Below are 16,013 nucleotides of genomic sequence, written 5' to 3'. Positions count from 1 at the left end.
GGTTTTTTGACATTTTTGGAGCTTGACGCCAAAGTGGGGGAGATGGGAGTATGTGTGAGGGGAGAGTATTTAGATAGGGGAAGTTTGATTGATAAGGGGCGTAATGAGTGATAAATACACATCGATTTGATTTGTCATATGTTTTATGTGTGATGCTTCCATATTCACTTTCTTTCACATGCTCATGTGTAATATGATACACTTTGTAAGGAAAATGGACCTCGAGCCATTTGGCTTAATAGATTTTGGTGTTTGATGATCAACATAACCTATGAACTAATGTGTTTGCAGTGTCTATGTTTGTAGATCACAGGATGCTAAAGTAAACTTGGACCAAGACATTGAGGAAAGCAACACCTCAAAAGAAGACATTAAGAAGATTAAGGAAAGTCCAAGAAGACAAGGAGTGTTGCCTGCGAACTGTCTGTGTGAGGAGCAACGGACTGTCCGGTGGCACACCGGACTGTCCGATGCCACACGCCGAACTGTGTGGTGCACCAGGAACTATAGCCCTAACAGGCTAGTTCCAGGTGGCACCATGGAGAGAAGATCACCGGACTATCCGGTGTGAAGTCCAGACTGTCCGGTGCATAAAGCATGTGCGCCAACGGTCACCTGCTCTAACAGACCTAATGGATAGGCGCACCGGACTGTCCGGTGCACCATAGAAAGCAGCAGGTTTCCTCCAACGGCTAGTTTTGTGTTGGGGGCTATAAATACACCCCCAACCAGCCATTTCCAAGTGTGGGAGCCCAAGAGACATACCAAGGCAAATAGTAGACATTCCCAAGTGCTCTTACACCCAAGTGCTTAATAGAATCACTCGGTGATTAGCGTAGGTGCTTTGCGAAGTGCTTAGGTTAGTTAGACCGCTTTAGCACTTGCTCTAGGTGAATCCTAGTTAGTTGAGTGAGTTTAGATAAACCACCAACACCTCGGCTCTTGTGCGAGCCATTATTGTACCGAGTGGGCGAGAGTCTTGCGAGACTGTGACAACCGTGTTTGTGTCACGGCCGCTACCGTCTACCGGAGGGAACGAGGCCCGTGGCCTTTTCAGACGGAAGCTCGATAGTGGAGACGGCGGGGAGCGTCCGAGAGGAGCCAGAAGCGGAGCACCACTTGCGCGTGGAGAAGGCTCGCGGCTCTCTACGGAGTTACTCGACCGAGGTGCTTGGCCCTCGCGTGGGCTTCCCTTTGCGTAGGGGCACCAACGAGGATTAGTCGGGACCTTGCGTGGTTCTGGATACTTCGATAAAAATACCAACGTCATCCACGAGAGTTTGCATCTCTACCTTGCTCTTTAAGTTTCTGCATTTATATTAAGCATTTAGGTTTCAATCTTGTATTCATACTCATATAGTGTAGATTAAAACTTAGCCTTTGTGGTAGAGATAGCAACACTTAGACAAAACCTAGTTCGCACATTCTAGTTTGATTATTTGCATAGGTTTTGCTCTAGGGATTTATTAGTGGCCTAGTTTAGTGAAAGTTTTAGAAGTCCTAATTCACCTCCCCCCCTCTTAGGCGTCACCTGTTTCCTACACACTTTATGTTGTTGTATATGTATGATATGGTTGTGATGTTATGACGTGTCTTGTATTTACTCCATATCTTATAACATGTCACATATGCTCGTTTTGTTTATAATCTTTCATCACATATCTATTGAAAACGAGCTTACTCTTTCATGTACATGAGCTTAACCTTACCCTCACATGGCACATGATATGATTTTTGATTATATGAACCTACATTAACATTTTGTGTTTCAAGATTAAAAGTTCATATAAACAAGGTTCTTGTCGTGGTTTTGGAAACCGGGGGGACAATAGATTTGTGTTCGGTGGGGATGCAAGCGCGAACTCATACCAAATGGTGGATCACGGAGATCCGAGCGAGGAGCTAAGATACTGGGTTCATACTGGTTAGGCTTTTGTCCTAGTCCAGTGTGGTGCTGATCATAGTATAGTTTTGAGGCGTGTTACATCTGGTGTGCTTGTGTTTAGGAAGCAAGTTGCCCCGCCCTTTTATAGCTCATGGGGCACTTTACAGTGGGAACTCATATTCTACTGGGATGGGGCTCAGCTTGCTGCCTCTAGATGGTGTAGTCCTCCTGACATCGTCCATAGGGTCATGCGTTGTCGTACTCCTAGTATGGCGTTCCATCTTGTCTGTTTGGTATACGAGTCCCTGTAGCTTGCTTGGTGTCGGCGTTGCGGTACCTGACGTGTCCCACAAAGTGGGCTTATGGTAAGGTTCAAAGTCATGTCCGGTACTGTTTCATCTTCCGTCATTCCCCTTGCGTCAAATATCAAGCATGTGTAGGTATACGTCCGGTATAGGGTATTGTCTCGTCTTTTCCGGTGTATGGGTCACTGTAGAGAATCTGGTGCTGAGGTCGCCGCGACCAGAGTTGTCTGGCCCCGCAAGTCAGTGAGGGTATATTTGTGGGCGCACGTGGGGGTGTTCTATTGTGTCTGTCTGGGCCCTTTGGTACTGTAGGTACGGTCCGGTCGTGGTTTGGTGATGTTGCGTCTTGTGGCGTCCATCGTGGGCCAACAGCGTCTGCCCTAGTTCCTTCATTGCGGACCTGCTCGGCGAGGGCTTAGTCATTCGCCCCGCCTCGCAGACTTACTTGGCGGGGTCTTGGTCGGTCGTCCTGCTTCGTAGATTTGCTCGACGGGGACTTGGTCAGTAAATGGTCCAGAGATGTTTATGGGTCTCGTGTTGGGTATCCCTTTCCTAGATACCCGACAGCAGTTCTGGAGTCTTTGTGCAACTTTTTGGATTCGGTCCAAGGCTTTCTTGCCGGTGAGCACATCAGTGTGATGTAGCCCCAAAGTAATCCATGAGGATTGTTTGGGGTTACTTAGTATGATGTAGCCCCTAAAGGATTGCTTGAGGTTACTTAGTACCTTTTGCCATAGGCCTGTTTTTTGTTTATATATGTTTTAGATACATTTGTGTATATCTAAGATTTGTTTCACCAATTAACATGAAATAAAGTTACAGGCCTCACTTCGACTTCGAGTCACTATTTCCCAGCGTTATCAAGGTACGCACAGACTGTTTCATCCAGCAACACAAAGGTGCTGTTTCTACTAGTTGCATCTCGCACATGCCCAGGAATTTTCCAACAGCGTCTTCTAATATTGGATAGTATTAACAACGCATAAAGTTACATGCTTATCAGCCAACCTTACCTTACTTCCCAACGTCCGAAATGACCAAGGATGAACAGAAATCTGCAAGGAAGGGGGACTAAAGACTACTCTTGCGCTTACGTGGTACTGATATATCATTGGGACTACCACTACAGCTACAACTAAAAGAGCTCGAACTCGATGTCGTCGCCATTCAGCCGGAATTCCAGACATTTGCCTTCCTTTTTCTTGCGTGTTCCCGCGAGTGTTGCTGCAGTATCAATATTTTTCGGGGTCTCTGGTGGTGAAGTCCACCGGATCAAGGCCCAGTTCAGACCTTCGAAGAAGGGATGCCGCTTAATCTCAGCAGCTCCTCTCGACGAGCCAAGCCGGTACTCCGGTTCTTTCACAAGCAGCCCTCTGATCAGATCTCGAGCGTGGAAGCTTAATGCTGGACTGTCAGGGAACTTCAAGCCCTGTGAGATCACATTTGAGAGTGTTTCGTCATTGTCCGGTCCCCTGAATGGTGTCTTGCCATAGAGTAATTCGTAAAGGAAGATTCCAAGAGTCCACCAATCAACCGAGCTGCCATGGCCATCTCCTCGAATGATCTCTGGGGCAAGATATTCATGGGTCCCAACAAACGAATTTGACCTTGCTTCCGTAGGCTCAACAACGAGCTGTGGAAGTGATGGTTTCTTCAGGGGTTCAGCTCTAGTCCTCCGTGTCCTTGACGGTGTAGATGAAACCAGACTGGGCGTGAAGCAAGACGAATTGCTCCACGATGGCTGGATACACAGGGGATCAATGCAGCTTTGTGCACAGGGACCAGAAGGCCTACTTGGCTCATCTCTGTCTACTGATGATGTTCTCACAAGCATTGGGCTCACTGAGCACCTCAGCGACAGATCAAAGTCTGAGAGCATGATGTGCCCATCTTCACGAACAAGGATGTTCTCTGGCTTCAGATCACGGTATATGACCCCCAACATATGGAGATACTCCAAGGCTAAGAGGACTTCAGCGACATAAAATCTACAAAATGTAGATCTCGAGTTATAATAGCTCAGTACTAAAATGAAAAATGTAAATAAAATGTAAATTAGCATAAGTTACAATAACTCACTAGTAAAATGCAATCTATATAAAAAATGTAAATTATTGGATTACAACAGCATGATATACTGTCATCGGACAAAAACATCTATCTGGTAGCAAATGCAGTGAGATCATATAATCACCGTTTTTAGTTCTTGGTAAAGTAGTTCAATCATGACAGGTTCATGTGTACTAGTGCATAAAGATAGCACATTGGTGACACAAGTAAAGGTCCATACCTTGCAGCTGCTTCCGAAAAGGTTTTGGTAGGTTGCTTCTGCCTAAGAACATGTAGGTCACCACCAGGGCAAAACTCCATTACCAGACAAGAAAGGTTGTCCGTCGTGAAATGAGAATACAGGGTTGGAAGGAATGGGTGGTCGAGCATTTGCAGTATCTCCCTCTCAGTTTGTGCTCTGAGCATTTTCTTTCTGCTTATGAGGTACTCGATGTCCATAACCTTCAATGCGAACATGCAGTCTGAGCCCACTAACTCAGCCAAATAAACAGTGCCAATATCCCCACAACCAAGTTGTTTGAGAAGCTTGAAGTTCTTTAATCCCAAGCTCCCTTGTTGGATAGCCATGCGCCTGATGGCTCCCCATCTCACATCCTTTGACATGTGAGGCCTGCTTCTGTTAGCACTGAAGCTGCCATAACTGTCCTCACTGATGCTTGTGCTGGTGCTATAATCACCAATGCTACTCTTAGAGCTTTGGGAGCATTCTCCCTTCTCCTTTGATCTTAACAACTCACCAACCTTCGAGCCATGGATCACACCGACACCACATCCTTTAGTGCCAAAATCAGCTCCATCAACAGTGGTGGAGCTGACAGCAGCCTTCTTGTCAGTTGGCGCTGGGGTTCTGGGTTCATCCTGAAGGGACTCCTGATGTTTACTAGTGTGAGATTTAGGACCTTTCGTCTCACAATGCTTGTGTGATGCGGGCACTATAGCAGGTTCAGGTTTCACCTTCTTTTTCGTCGAGGTTTTATTCCGAAACATTGGCCTCACCAACCGTGAGCCACCTACAGGAACAGCCCGGGGGCTAGATGTTTTCATTGATTTACCTTTTCTCTGCTTTGGCAGAGTTACTTCTACAGAAATACCTTCAACTCCCTCTGATGACTTGTTACTGATCACATCTTGGATTCTGGTTTTATGAACATTCCCTGTGGTAGGAGATGCTGATCTCAAATTCTTCTTGGCTGAGCTCTTGCTCTGCCCCTTACTGATTTCACTTGGCTTACCCACTGAACTTCCTGCCGATTTCTCAGGCTTCACAGAAACTTTCCCTGCCTTACTCTTGTCATCTTGCTCCTCATTGGTTTGAACTGCAACAGAGCCATGTAGCTTCTTGATTGCTCCAGAATCAGAAGGGGTGGACACCCCTGTCGGTTTTGACAGTCTCTTCATGGCTGCCATCTCCGACGCCTGTGAGATGCACATCTTCCTCAGGGCCTGCTTCAGGCTCACGGACTCCACAATCTCTGAGCTCGACACTGGCGACTTCCCAAGCGCAATAAGCCGCCTATCCGTGCTCGTCTGCCCAGAAGCCCTCGCCGACGTGCGCACGTTGATCGATCTGATGAGCTGGTCAAGATCATCCTCCACCGAGCACGACCGTGCCCCAAGCTCCTGCCCCACTGGCTTGACCCTCACCCTCAAGTGGGTAAGCCCACACGAACGAGCATCTTTCGGCTCGTCCACCAGTTCGACTATCTCCGAGCACCCAGGAGAACCCATCCCCTTCGAGCCTTCCGGTTCCACAAGCTGCATCTTCATCTGGGTGGGAGGCCGTAGAAGGGCTGCCGCATTTCAAGTCATCAGGACCGACGGTTGCCTGCACTTAGGTGGCCGACGAAGCCGCTTTCCCGGGCCAAGAACCGGCATCACGGAGTCCTGCAGAAGAACGAAAAATGAAATGAATCAGGTAATACGGGGAAAAACAGACGGAACTAGCACAAATGGTAGAGAAGAAGTCTTTAAAGAACTGTTAAAGCCTGAAGATTCCGTAGATCTTGGTTTCCAACGTCCGGCCGTTTTCTCTTACCCGCTCCAAAGCTAAGATTTTATTTTTTAAAATGGAAAAATAAAGGGAGATTGCAAAAGGAACAACAGAGATGCGGTAGACGAGGGCGCGAGGCAGGGTGTTCCCCTTCTTTTCCTAGCAAAATGATGCAAGATCCGTAAACCTCTGGGCGTTGAGGGAGAAGACATCGTAAGGAGACGAGCAACCCAACCCCCCCTCCCTCCCAAAAAAAACTGGGGATATGCTTACGACTTGGACAAAGATAGCAACCCAAACCAAAAAGAAAAAAGAAAAACAAAAATAGGTGACCTGCAAGAGGAGCTGGGGGTTGAGCGGGGGGTCTTACCGGACGGCGGCACCCGGGGCCGAGGGCGCTGGCGCGGCACGCGAAGGGTGGCGGCGGCGGGAGCTGCTACGGCTCGCGCTCGGTCGGCGGCGCGGGTTGCTCCCACTTGGAGAAGCTGGCTGCTGCGAGCGAGGATTTGCTAGGGTTTTCTGGCCGAAACGGCGGCGAGGAGCGGCGAGAGTGGGGGAGTGGCGTGGGGATGAGGATGAGTTCAAGCGGGCGAAAGCGGCAGCGCTCGGCAGCAATGAGCGGCGCGCATCACGAGGAGCAGATGATCCAGTGGCCTCCTCTCGCTCGCCCCCTTCTTCCTCTCTCTCCCTCACACGGTCGCCGTGCACCCAGGGGCGCGCCCGTCGCAAACCGATAAAACCCTCGGCCCCACACCGCCACCACCCTAGGATTTACGCCTTTCTTTATTGCAAGCATCTATTAATTTATAGGTTAATGTCCGTGCGTTGCAACGGGAACATATAATATCATGATAACTTATATATAAATGTGTTATATTGTTATGAGAAAAGATTTTATAATCTATTGGTGATCCTAGCTATACATATAAATTTTGTTATCTCTGGACCATTGATTAGAAAGAAAAAGGCTCCAGTCTCGTTTGCAACAGCACGAGCAATAAGAGTCTTTCCAGAACCAGGTGGCCCATATAGCAATATGCCATTTGGTGGCTTCACACCAATAGATTTGAAAAGCTGAGGATGACGTAGTGGAAGCTCAACAACCTCTCTGATTTGGGCCATTTGCTTTCTAACTCCACCAACATCATAATAACCAACTTCATCAAGACGCTCCTCATCCTCTCTCTTAATAGGCTCCCCATCACAAAATATTTCAGTATCTAGGGCAACGATACAATATTCAGAAGGGTCAGTCTCTATCACTTTGAATTCCACGCTTCTCATTCCACCCATGACAAGGAAAAGGTCTCCTTTCCTCACGGGCCTGTATGCTTCTAGGAAGTATGTTGCACAGTTCCATAAGGGGTGTTATTATGACAAAACAGCTGCAAGGTCTACATGAAATGGCAGAAACAATATACAAGCATATTAATTAGGTAGTATAAATGGCAGACTCCTCCTTGATCAGAACTCAGTAAACCATTGACAACAAAAGAAAAGGGAGCTACTTCAGTTGAAGTAACATGAGAAATAAGCGCCATGGAGCCATGCTGATGCCCAAAAAAACCTAGATCAACTAAGAAATTCACAAGATCAGAAACTTACGTTTCAAGAAGGCATCAAATAGGTTCCCTATAATGCCTTGAACTGTATCATCAATTGGAAGAATGTGAACACGCTTCCCATATTTCACATCCTGGCACTGGTGGACAAACAGTAGCCATAAAGAGACTTTAAAAAAGATAGGCCAACCCATATCCAATTGACCAGTCCCTTGAACACACTTGAGTTACAAGTACAGCCATCAAATCCAAATTATCACGATAGGGATCACAAAAAAAGAATTTTGTATGCAGCACATCATCTTCATCTAGCAGAACAATGAAGACAAATTTGAATAATACTAAATAGTGTTGCTTCCCTGTTCTAACTATGAACAATGAGTTAATCATGCATTACTAAATAGTGTTGATTCTCTGTTCTAACTATGAACAATGAATTAATTCATACAAAAAGAATGGTTGCATTTAAATATAGAACAAATGTATGAGGAGATTTGAACACAACAAACCAAGTATATTAAAATATGTTACTGAAGCAAGCAATAAAAGAAATCTAGATTACTACTACCTTCAAATGAATCAATGGTGTACGAATGTGAATTGGTAAATTTCTAAAATCTACACACTACAGCAGCAAAGCAGAGGGAGCCCAAATACCCTCACTGCCTCAGCATACTCAAGTTCTCAAACAATACAACAAATTACAACATTAAACACTTCAGCAAGTACTTGAGATAAAAGCAAAGTTTCTTTCTAACAGGTCTGCACTCCAAATACACGGAATTCAGATCGAACACACAGAGATCGGTCACGTGATAATACAATATGCTAAATTAGCTCAACATCCCAAAGCTGTTGCAACAAGCTCAGATTAGCCATATAATATAAGACCTTGAGGAGCACAATATCGTCGCGGAAGAGCTGCAACCTCTGTCAGGGTGCAATGCGACGATGGAGTTATCGTCGTTGGTGGCCTCGTCGACGACAAGGCGGTTCGGTGACTTTTTTCTCTCTAGTATCGCCGTCGAGTAGACCTTCTTCTCTCTAGTATAGCAGTAGCAAATTGGTTTAGATTTGTTTTTCCTTCTAGTCAGGCACCCACGCATCACTGCAGCAACATATGACAACACATGATTAGATAGATCCAGTACTCTAGGGTAATGTTAATATGCCCATTTTTATCATATTAATTACCAGACTGAAGAATAATGATATGATTCAGTTGATCATTAAACATGTTAGCTGCAAGTCGACGCCTAGTGTACTTCTGTATTAGAACAGCTGCCCTCCATCTCTTGACAAGATTATCAAAGTGTATTCTTGCTCTTTCACCACGTATAACTGCAGTTTGGAAAGTCAAGAAAATAAGATAAAATAAACAGCATTTGTCAGCCGATAACTAAAATAGGAAGAGTATGATAGATGTTCATAGTATTAGAATTCAGGAATGTTTTGAACAAAAAGAAAATGAAGTATATTACATGATTGCAAATTCATTGTCGCTTTCTTGAGTCGTTGATATCCCTGACGAGAATGCATACCCCGGAAGTGTTTCTGAATACGGAGGGTTCCATGAAGCATCTGTATTTTAGCATTTTCCAGTGCAGCAACCTACAGAATAATCAAGATTAGAAACCACACATAAAATATAGCAGGTGTGATCGAAAATTAAACCAAACTATTAAAGCATTTTGTATGCTAGTGCAGCTGGTCGTTGCATTGTACCTGTCCTGTACGGAAAAACAATTTTGTGTAGCCAACTTGATACATTTCAGGGGGGATGTTCAACTGTTGCAAAACAACAATTGAAACACTAAGTGGGTCTTGAGATGCAATCGAACGCAAGAGAAGAAACCCATATCTGTGTATTATTGAACAAATAGCAAGTCAAGTGACGCACAGTATCAAACAAAATAAAACAAGTAAATTTTTTAAGTCAGATTCTACGAATTAGCAACCTTTCAGCAAACTGTTGGTGAGTGATCCTAGTTGGATAGCATGTTCTTGATATCCGGACAACTTCAAGCACCCCACAGCATTTAAGCTGGTGCAAGATAAGATCATGCTCGAATAACCTGGGAAGTTGTTTGCTATTTGGTTGAATGCATCGAATAAAATGTGGGGTTGTACTCTCCAACTGCTGCATCAGCTTGAACAGTTGAGCCTGAATACACAGCAGAGCATTGGGATGGCTAAATGTAATACAACTTTATATAAGAATGATAAGGCATTAAGGTATTATTATGAACAAAGAATCAAAAGAACTACCAAGAAACTGTATACAACTTATATAGACCAAAAGCATAGAGATCTAGAGAACCATTTTTGACAATATTTACTGTGAAGATGAAAGAATGGAAGATTTGAATCAGTACCTTAAATTTCGTGACAACACTTTGTTTCTGTGTATCCATTACTGAATGCCATGACAGACTTGATTTATTCTGAGAATCAGCAACCATGACAGAGGCAAAATGTTTTGGAAGTTCACATTTACATGATGATAGTAGTTGGATCGATTCAGAGTGTAGTGGATCTCTGTTCTTCTCCAGGAACCCAGCTGTATCATATGTCACCTGGAATGAAAATCAGCCAATCAGGACCACTATCATGTTGCATATAGAAGAGCTACAACAGCAAATTAGTATATAATCAACTATTGAATGGGCAAACTTGCAGATCTGGAGGATGTTGAAGATTAGAAATAGCTTAAAGATAAAACAAGACAGAATTCACCAACCTCCCCTGCATAATGGCAAATCTTAAATGTGCCTTCTTGCGGTGTATGTGCTTGAGCATTGTTTATGTTTGCTTGAAAATCTTGCGCCGATGAAAGTGCCATGTTGTGCTCTACCATCCCTGGATAATAAAATGGGAAATGGTATGCAGGTGGAGTTCCTAAAGTATCATTATGTCCTTCGCTGCTTCGCTCCATATGCATGTTAGAGGAAGAAAACCATACCATAGGGTACTGCGCAGGCATCTCAAAAGCTTCTTTGTTCCGAATATTTACATCAGTACCGGTGTCACTTCTATCGGTTGCGCTAGAGCAATTACCCTGGTTATCCAAGGAATCTAATCGGCTGCCACCCCTTTGTAATTCGCTGTCAAATGAGCTGGTGGCTGGGGTGCTTGACTTGACATATGCTAGAAATGCAGACGACTCGGCAACCCTCAGGTTAGTTTTTATAGGGCGTGAAAACGCTCTTCTCGGAGAGGCTGGCAATTAAAATAATTTATTAGAAAACAGATAGAGAAATAAAGGTGATTAACAATACAAGACCAGATATTCCAGGGCAGAACAAAGGTCCGGCTGAAACATCTTACATTTTTGACTGGCATCTAGGGCAGAGCCTGGAACACCCTCCATCTTTTCTCTCTGGTCGGGCTCAGCAACCGAAGGATTAGACTGAAACACGCAAAGAAGTGGAAGGGCATTTAAACAAGTATATTGTTAGCATGTCATCAACATACAACATAGAGCCAAAAGGGCAGATCTTTGTGGCAACATCAAACAACAGAACTGGAAACATCTAGACAAACAAAAAAAACTGGACTGCAACAATCTTCCAAATGGGTGCTTGGTTCATTACCTCGTATTCAAGTTGCTTTGAGGTGCCTGTTTCTTGATTCGTGTTTCCTTTAGGCCTATCGTCGGTCTCGTCTGAGAGGAGGGTGGTGCTATTGGTATTGGCATCGCTAGGTTCTGAGAGCACCAACTCGAAGTTGTCATTGAAGAAGTTTTTCTCGGGCAAACCAAGCTGCCAACACCAGCACTCGATTTAAAGAATAATTCACGGCGGTACATCAACGCCTACGAGCATCTCAGCCTAGAGCATGCTTCTAAACGCAGAGGTTAAGGTGAGTCAGCATAGTGCCCTTTACCATCCGTCTCCGCCGCCACACATGGGTCCAAAGGTTCAGCAGCTCATTCGTGCGCAGCGGCTTCACCAGGTACTCGGCGGCGCCAAGCCGCAAGCACTTGACAACAACAGACACCTCGTCTCTGTTGGACATCACTGCACGGTTCCATCGAACAGGAGGATGGTCACAGCAAGCACAATCACAGTAACAGGCACGAGGCAGGCAGAGTATAGGAATGCAGCCTACTTATGATGGGGATGTGACGCAGGTCCTGGTTCCGGGCAATGTACTTGAGCATCTTGAAGCACTTGGAGACCGACAGATCGACCTCAGCCAGGATGATGTCGATCTCGCCGCCCTCGTAGTTGAGGATATTGATCACCTGCCGCGGAGACTTGGCGCAGGTCACTGAAAGAGAAAGTTTACCGCCACAACAACAGCACAACAGTAAGCTGAAGGCACACATGACACCCAACAGATCCCTATCATTACAAGCCATCGTATTGGTAGTATCTATAGTACTACTAATGATTAAGCCCATGGTGAGAAGCAAGCAGAGTCCGGCGCGTAGGAGGAGCTGCAACGGCTACCAGCGGCCGCGGGCACCGCCGCCGCCGACTCCGGGCAGAGGCACCTGCAGGCTCGGACGGCGAGCGGTCCTCGGCTCGGGAGGCTGGAGGTTCGTCCGGCTACGCCGCTGCCGTGCCAGCGCGCCGCGGTGGTCGTCGCGCGCTGCAGCTGCTCAGCCGGATCCTCGACACGTACATCACCTCCATGCTGTTGCAGCCACTGAACATGCCGCCGCCGAAGCTGCGCCGTGATGCTTCACCGGGGACGGGGGCGTCGAGACGCCGTGATGCCGGTGGGAGCGGGAGAGGCGTCTTGCTCGCGGAGGCGGCGCCCGAGAACGCCACGACGGAGGGAGGAGGAGGCGACTCCTCATCGCGGAAGGCCTAGGGTTTCGGGGGGATGCATCGCGAGCGAAGCAGGGACACCGTGGCGTGCGTTAGGGGGAGTGGGGCGAGGAGGGGGAGCTAGGCGCGGCGGCGGTGTCGGACGGTGATGATTTGACGCATATTGATGGACGGTGCAGATTGGCTGAAGGCAGAACCAGGGGAGGCAGCCTACCCCTTAGAGCCTTAATAGGTAGTATAGATATTTACGTCACTGTATAATTATCAATTTAAACTTTATCAAACTCATCAAACCAAATCATCTACACACTCGTGACCTCCACTAAAGCTTTATTTAAAAGCGGTCTAGTTTTTAAAAATCCAGTTTCTAGATTGGTTTATGAAAAAAAGACTAGTTAATAGTGTTTGGAATCACCTCAATTTCCATAAACTAGTTTTAGTTAGAGAAGTTTAGCTTCTTATTTTTAAGAAACTGATAATCCATTTTTTATAAATTGAGACATAAAATGGTATGTTTGGTACCACCTCGGTTTTCACGAACCATAAAAAGACTGAGGGCTTCCAAACAGGCCCTAAATCCACCAAACAAATTACACCTAGACTTAACGCGTAATTAAAACTAATGGTCTAGATCACTGAATAACTTTTTCTCTTACTCACTTAAGTTCAATGAACAATTTTTTAGAGCATCTCCAAGAGCTCTCTTAAAATGTCTCCTATCTTAAAATTAAGGGAGATAGGAAAAATCAAGCCTCCAACAGGGTGAAGCGCCCCAATCCTCTGGGACTCAAATGTGATACAAATACTAGTCTCAGGAGGCTAGTAACCACATTCCTTATTTCAAATAATACAGAGATTCGATTAAAAGTTATTGCAATACCAAAATACAAGCTCTAGCGAGCCTGGAATACAAAACACAGTGGAAGATCATCTAGCCCAAGCCACAAGCATACTGGGTGCAGACACAGCCCCCTTCTAGTCGAACATAGCGGAAAAGAAGTCTTCAGCTACTGAAAAACATAAATAAATCTGGGTGAATACACTAGGTATTCTGCAAGCCCATCCCGCCCTTAAGAGGGACCTATGTAGTACATGCTTGATATGGTGGAGTTGAAGTTACTCTTCTTTTTCAGAGAAAGGTAATATTTCGATGGTTTACCCCACACAGAGAAGTAGCACATTTTCACACTCAACCACCACTGAGCTTCCCGCTCCTGTGGCACTGTTTTTCATTTCCAAAATCACCCACACACACTTCCCTGTTTACGGAGATCAAAACACTAATTGTCATACCACACTAGACTCGTCCATACCAGTGGACACGGACTATTTGAATAGGTTTCAAACTCTGCGCAGAGGGGTACACTTTACCCACTAGTCCGGCTCTGCGATCTCATGGCCAATGAGACCCGAATCCGACTCTCTTTCCTTCCTTGCACGTCCTCACCTTAATGGTTATACCGGAAGGAGTCAGGCCACCACCATGCCCAAACCAGACAAAACATTCCCCCTCCTTATCCTCTCGGTGCTCCCCAACCATCATAACCCTGAGGTTTGGACCGTACAAGTTCAGATTGAGTGACTACCCATACAGTCTCGAGTGGTTGTACTTGTCATGAGTACAGGTAGTGAAGGATGACAAACCGGTCCTTATATGAGGGGACAATCCTTCTGCTCACACATAACCCGGCTGAGCCAACACCTGAGGCCCTCCCCTAAACCAGGGAGTCCCTGATTATCCCACTCAAAAGGTGATAAGGGTGAATACCCTTCATCATACACTTTTTGAAAACATTGTTCCTTTTTAGAAATACCACCCCTTTCTTCAACCCACATTTTGTACTCAAAAGATGTTCTTTAATGTGGGCTATCTCTCTACTCACCATGCAAAGGACCCAACTTTTATTCCCGGCTTAGGCAGTGGTAGAAAGAATATGTAATTTATGCATCAAGGGAAGAATGGACTTGCCTTCGTCGAAGTTCTCCTGGCACGAAAGGTCTATTTCCGAGAGGTCGGGCTCCTGCCCTTCTTCCGGAGCTATGATTTCCGGAGGATCGGATTCCTCCCCGCCTAGCAAAAACATGCAATGAACATTACATCAACCATGGTGGCTTAGTGAAGTGTGCCAAGGTTTAAATATTATTATTTTGTGCCATATAAAATATTTGGACTATTAAAATATCAATATAAAAATATATATGTGAAAATGGGAAAAGGAAAAGGGAAAAAAGAAAGGAAAAGGATTTCCTTGCTAACTGAACCCGGGGGATTTCGACCCAGCGCGGGCACGGGCGCGCGGTGCCATGGGCGAGCCGGCCCATACGACCCACTAGTAGGGGTGGGCATTTTAAAACCGAAAACCGAACCCGAATCCGAACCGAACCCGAATAGACCGAATTATTGGTCTATTCGGGTTTTTGGGTTCGGGTTCGGTTCCTATATGTGCTATATTTCGGGTTATAGGTTCGGGTTCGGTTCCTAACCTATAAAACCCGAATAGACCTAATAACCCGAAATATAAAAAAGCTCTTAATATGTGATGGTATTATTATATGATTTATGAACTTATTAGCTAGAAATAATGATATCATCTAAACGATAGTATATATATCTTTGTATGCTAATTTTTATAGTCACTTGTTGTAGTAATAGTACTTTCAATTAATTATTCATTGTCTATATTTTAACAAAATATACTAGACTCTCTACAATTCGGGTCTATTCGGTGGACCGAATAGACCGAACCGAAATTGTGAGTCTATTCGGGTTCGGTTCCTAAAATATTTTTGGAAATTTCGGTTCTCATTTTTCAGAACCCGAAATTTCACAAACCCGAATAGACCGAACCGAATTACCCTAATAGACCGAATGCCCAGCCCTACCCACTAGGAGGGGAGATGGCGCGGGCCGACGCTGTGAGCGCGGGCCCACGCGTCAGGGAGAGGGGGGAAACCGATGACGTTAGGGGGGGGCGAACCGGCCGCCGATGAGGTTCCGCGGCGGTTCTCCGGCGTGGTTCCAGTTCCGGGTGGTTGGGGAGGTGGGCCAGTGCGGCCAAGGGTAGGGGATCATGGTGGTGGGGTTAATTTGGTCGATAAGTGTTTGGTATGGCCGGCCCACGGCGGGGTGGTGGCTTCCGCGGCGGTGAGGTCATCGGTGGGGCCACGCAGTGCGACGGGGGAGGCGAAAATGGTGTCCCGTGACCGTGGGGAGGTGGTGAAGCTCATGAGCTAACTGAATTGAACCTTAGGCTACTAGAGAGGGGAGGAAGAACTCACCGGAGTGGAGGGAGGGCGTGGAGGCGCTGGCTCGATTGAGCTCGGGGGAGGGTGTGGGGAGGCCGAGGCCGGGGTGAGGAGCTGGGGAAGCTCGGGGCGATCCTTTTATAGGCAGCCGGGGAGGGGGGAAGGGGAGGTGGCGAG

At 46.1% G+C, this 16,013-nt stretch overlaps 2 protein-coding genes across 2 annotated transcripts; both read right to left on the bottom strand.

The window, feature by feature from the left end:
• Window positions 1-3,067: 3,067 nt before the first annotated feature.
• Window positions 3,068-6,445, bottom strand: LOC103646509 (serine/threonine-protein kinase D6PK). The gene is given in 3 exon segments (XM_023301616.2): window positions 3,068-4,178; window positions 4,481-6,041; window positions 6,044-6,445. Coding segments are annotated over 3 exon segments (2,430 nt in total). The 5' UTR covers window positions 6,060-6,445; the 3' UTR covers window positions 3,068-3,325.
• Window positions 6,446-8,897: 2,452 nt separating this feature from the next.
• On the bottom strand, window positions 8,898-12,175 carry LOC103648678 (two-component response regulator-like PRR1). Its single transcript, XM_020548874.1, has 11 exons — window positions 12,169-12,175; window positions 11,923-12,084; window positions 11,698-11,831; window positions 11,406-11,573; window positions 11,140-11,221; window positions 10,553-11,031; window positions 10,188-10,388; window positions 9,771-9,976; window positions 9,538-9,673; window positions 9,294-9,423; window positions 8,898-9,153 (listed from the first exon to the last, which is right to left on the bottom strand). The coding sequence occupies exons 1-11, from the start codon at window positions 12,173-12,175 to the stop codon at window positions 8,999-9,001; spliced, it is 1,860 nt and encodes a 619-aa protein (XP_020404463.1). The 3' UTR covers window positions 8,898-8,998.
• Between the last annotated feature and the right edge of the window lie 3,838 nt (window positions 12,176-16,013).

The sequence above is a fragment of the Zea mays genome, chromosome 2 (assembly GCF_902167145.1).
Source record: "Zea mays cultivar B73 chromosome 2, Zm-B73-REFERENCE-NAM-5.0, whole genome shotgun sequence".
In the NCBI taxonomy this organism is placed as follows: Eukaryota; Viridiplantae; Streptophyta; class Magnoliopsida; order Poales; family Poaceae; genus Zea; species Zea mays.
The sequence above is the reverse complement of the archived record's forward strand: the minus strand, read 5'-3'. Positions and strand labels throughout refer to the sequence as shown.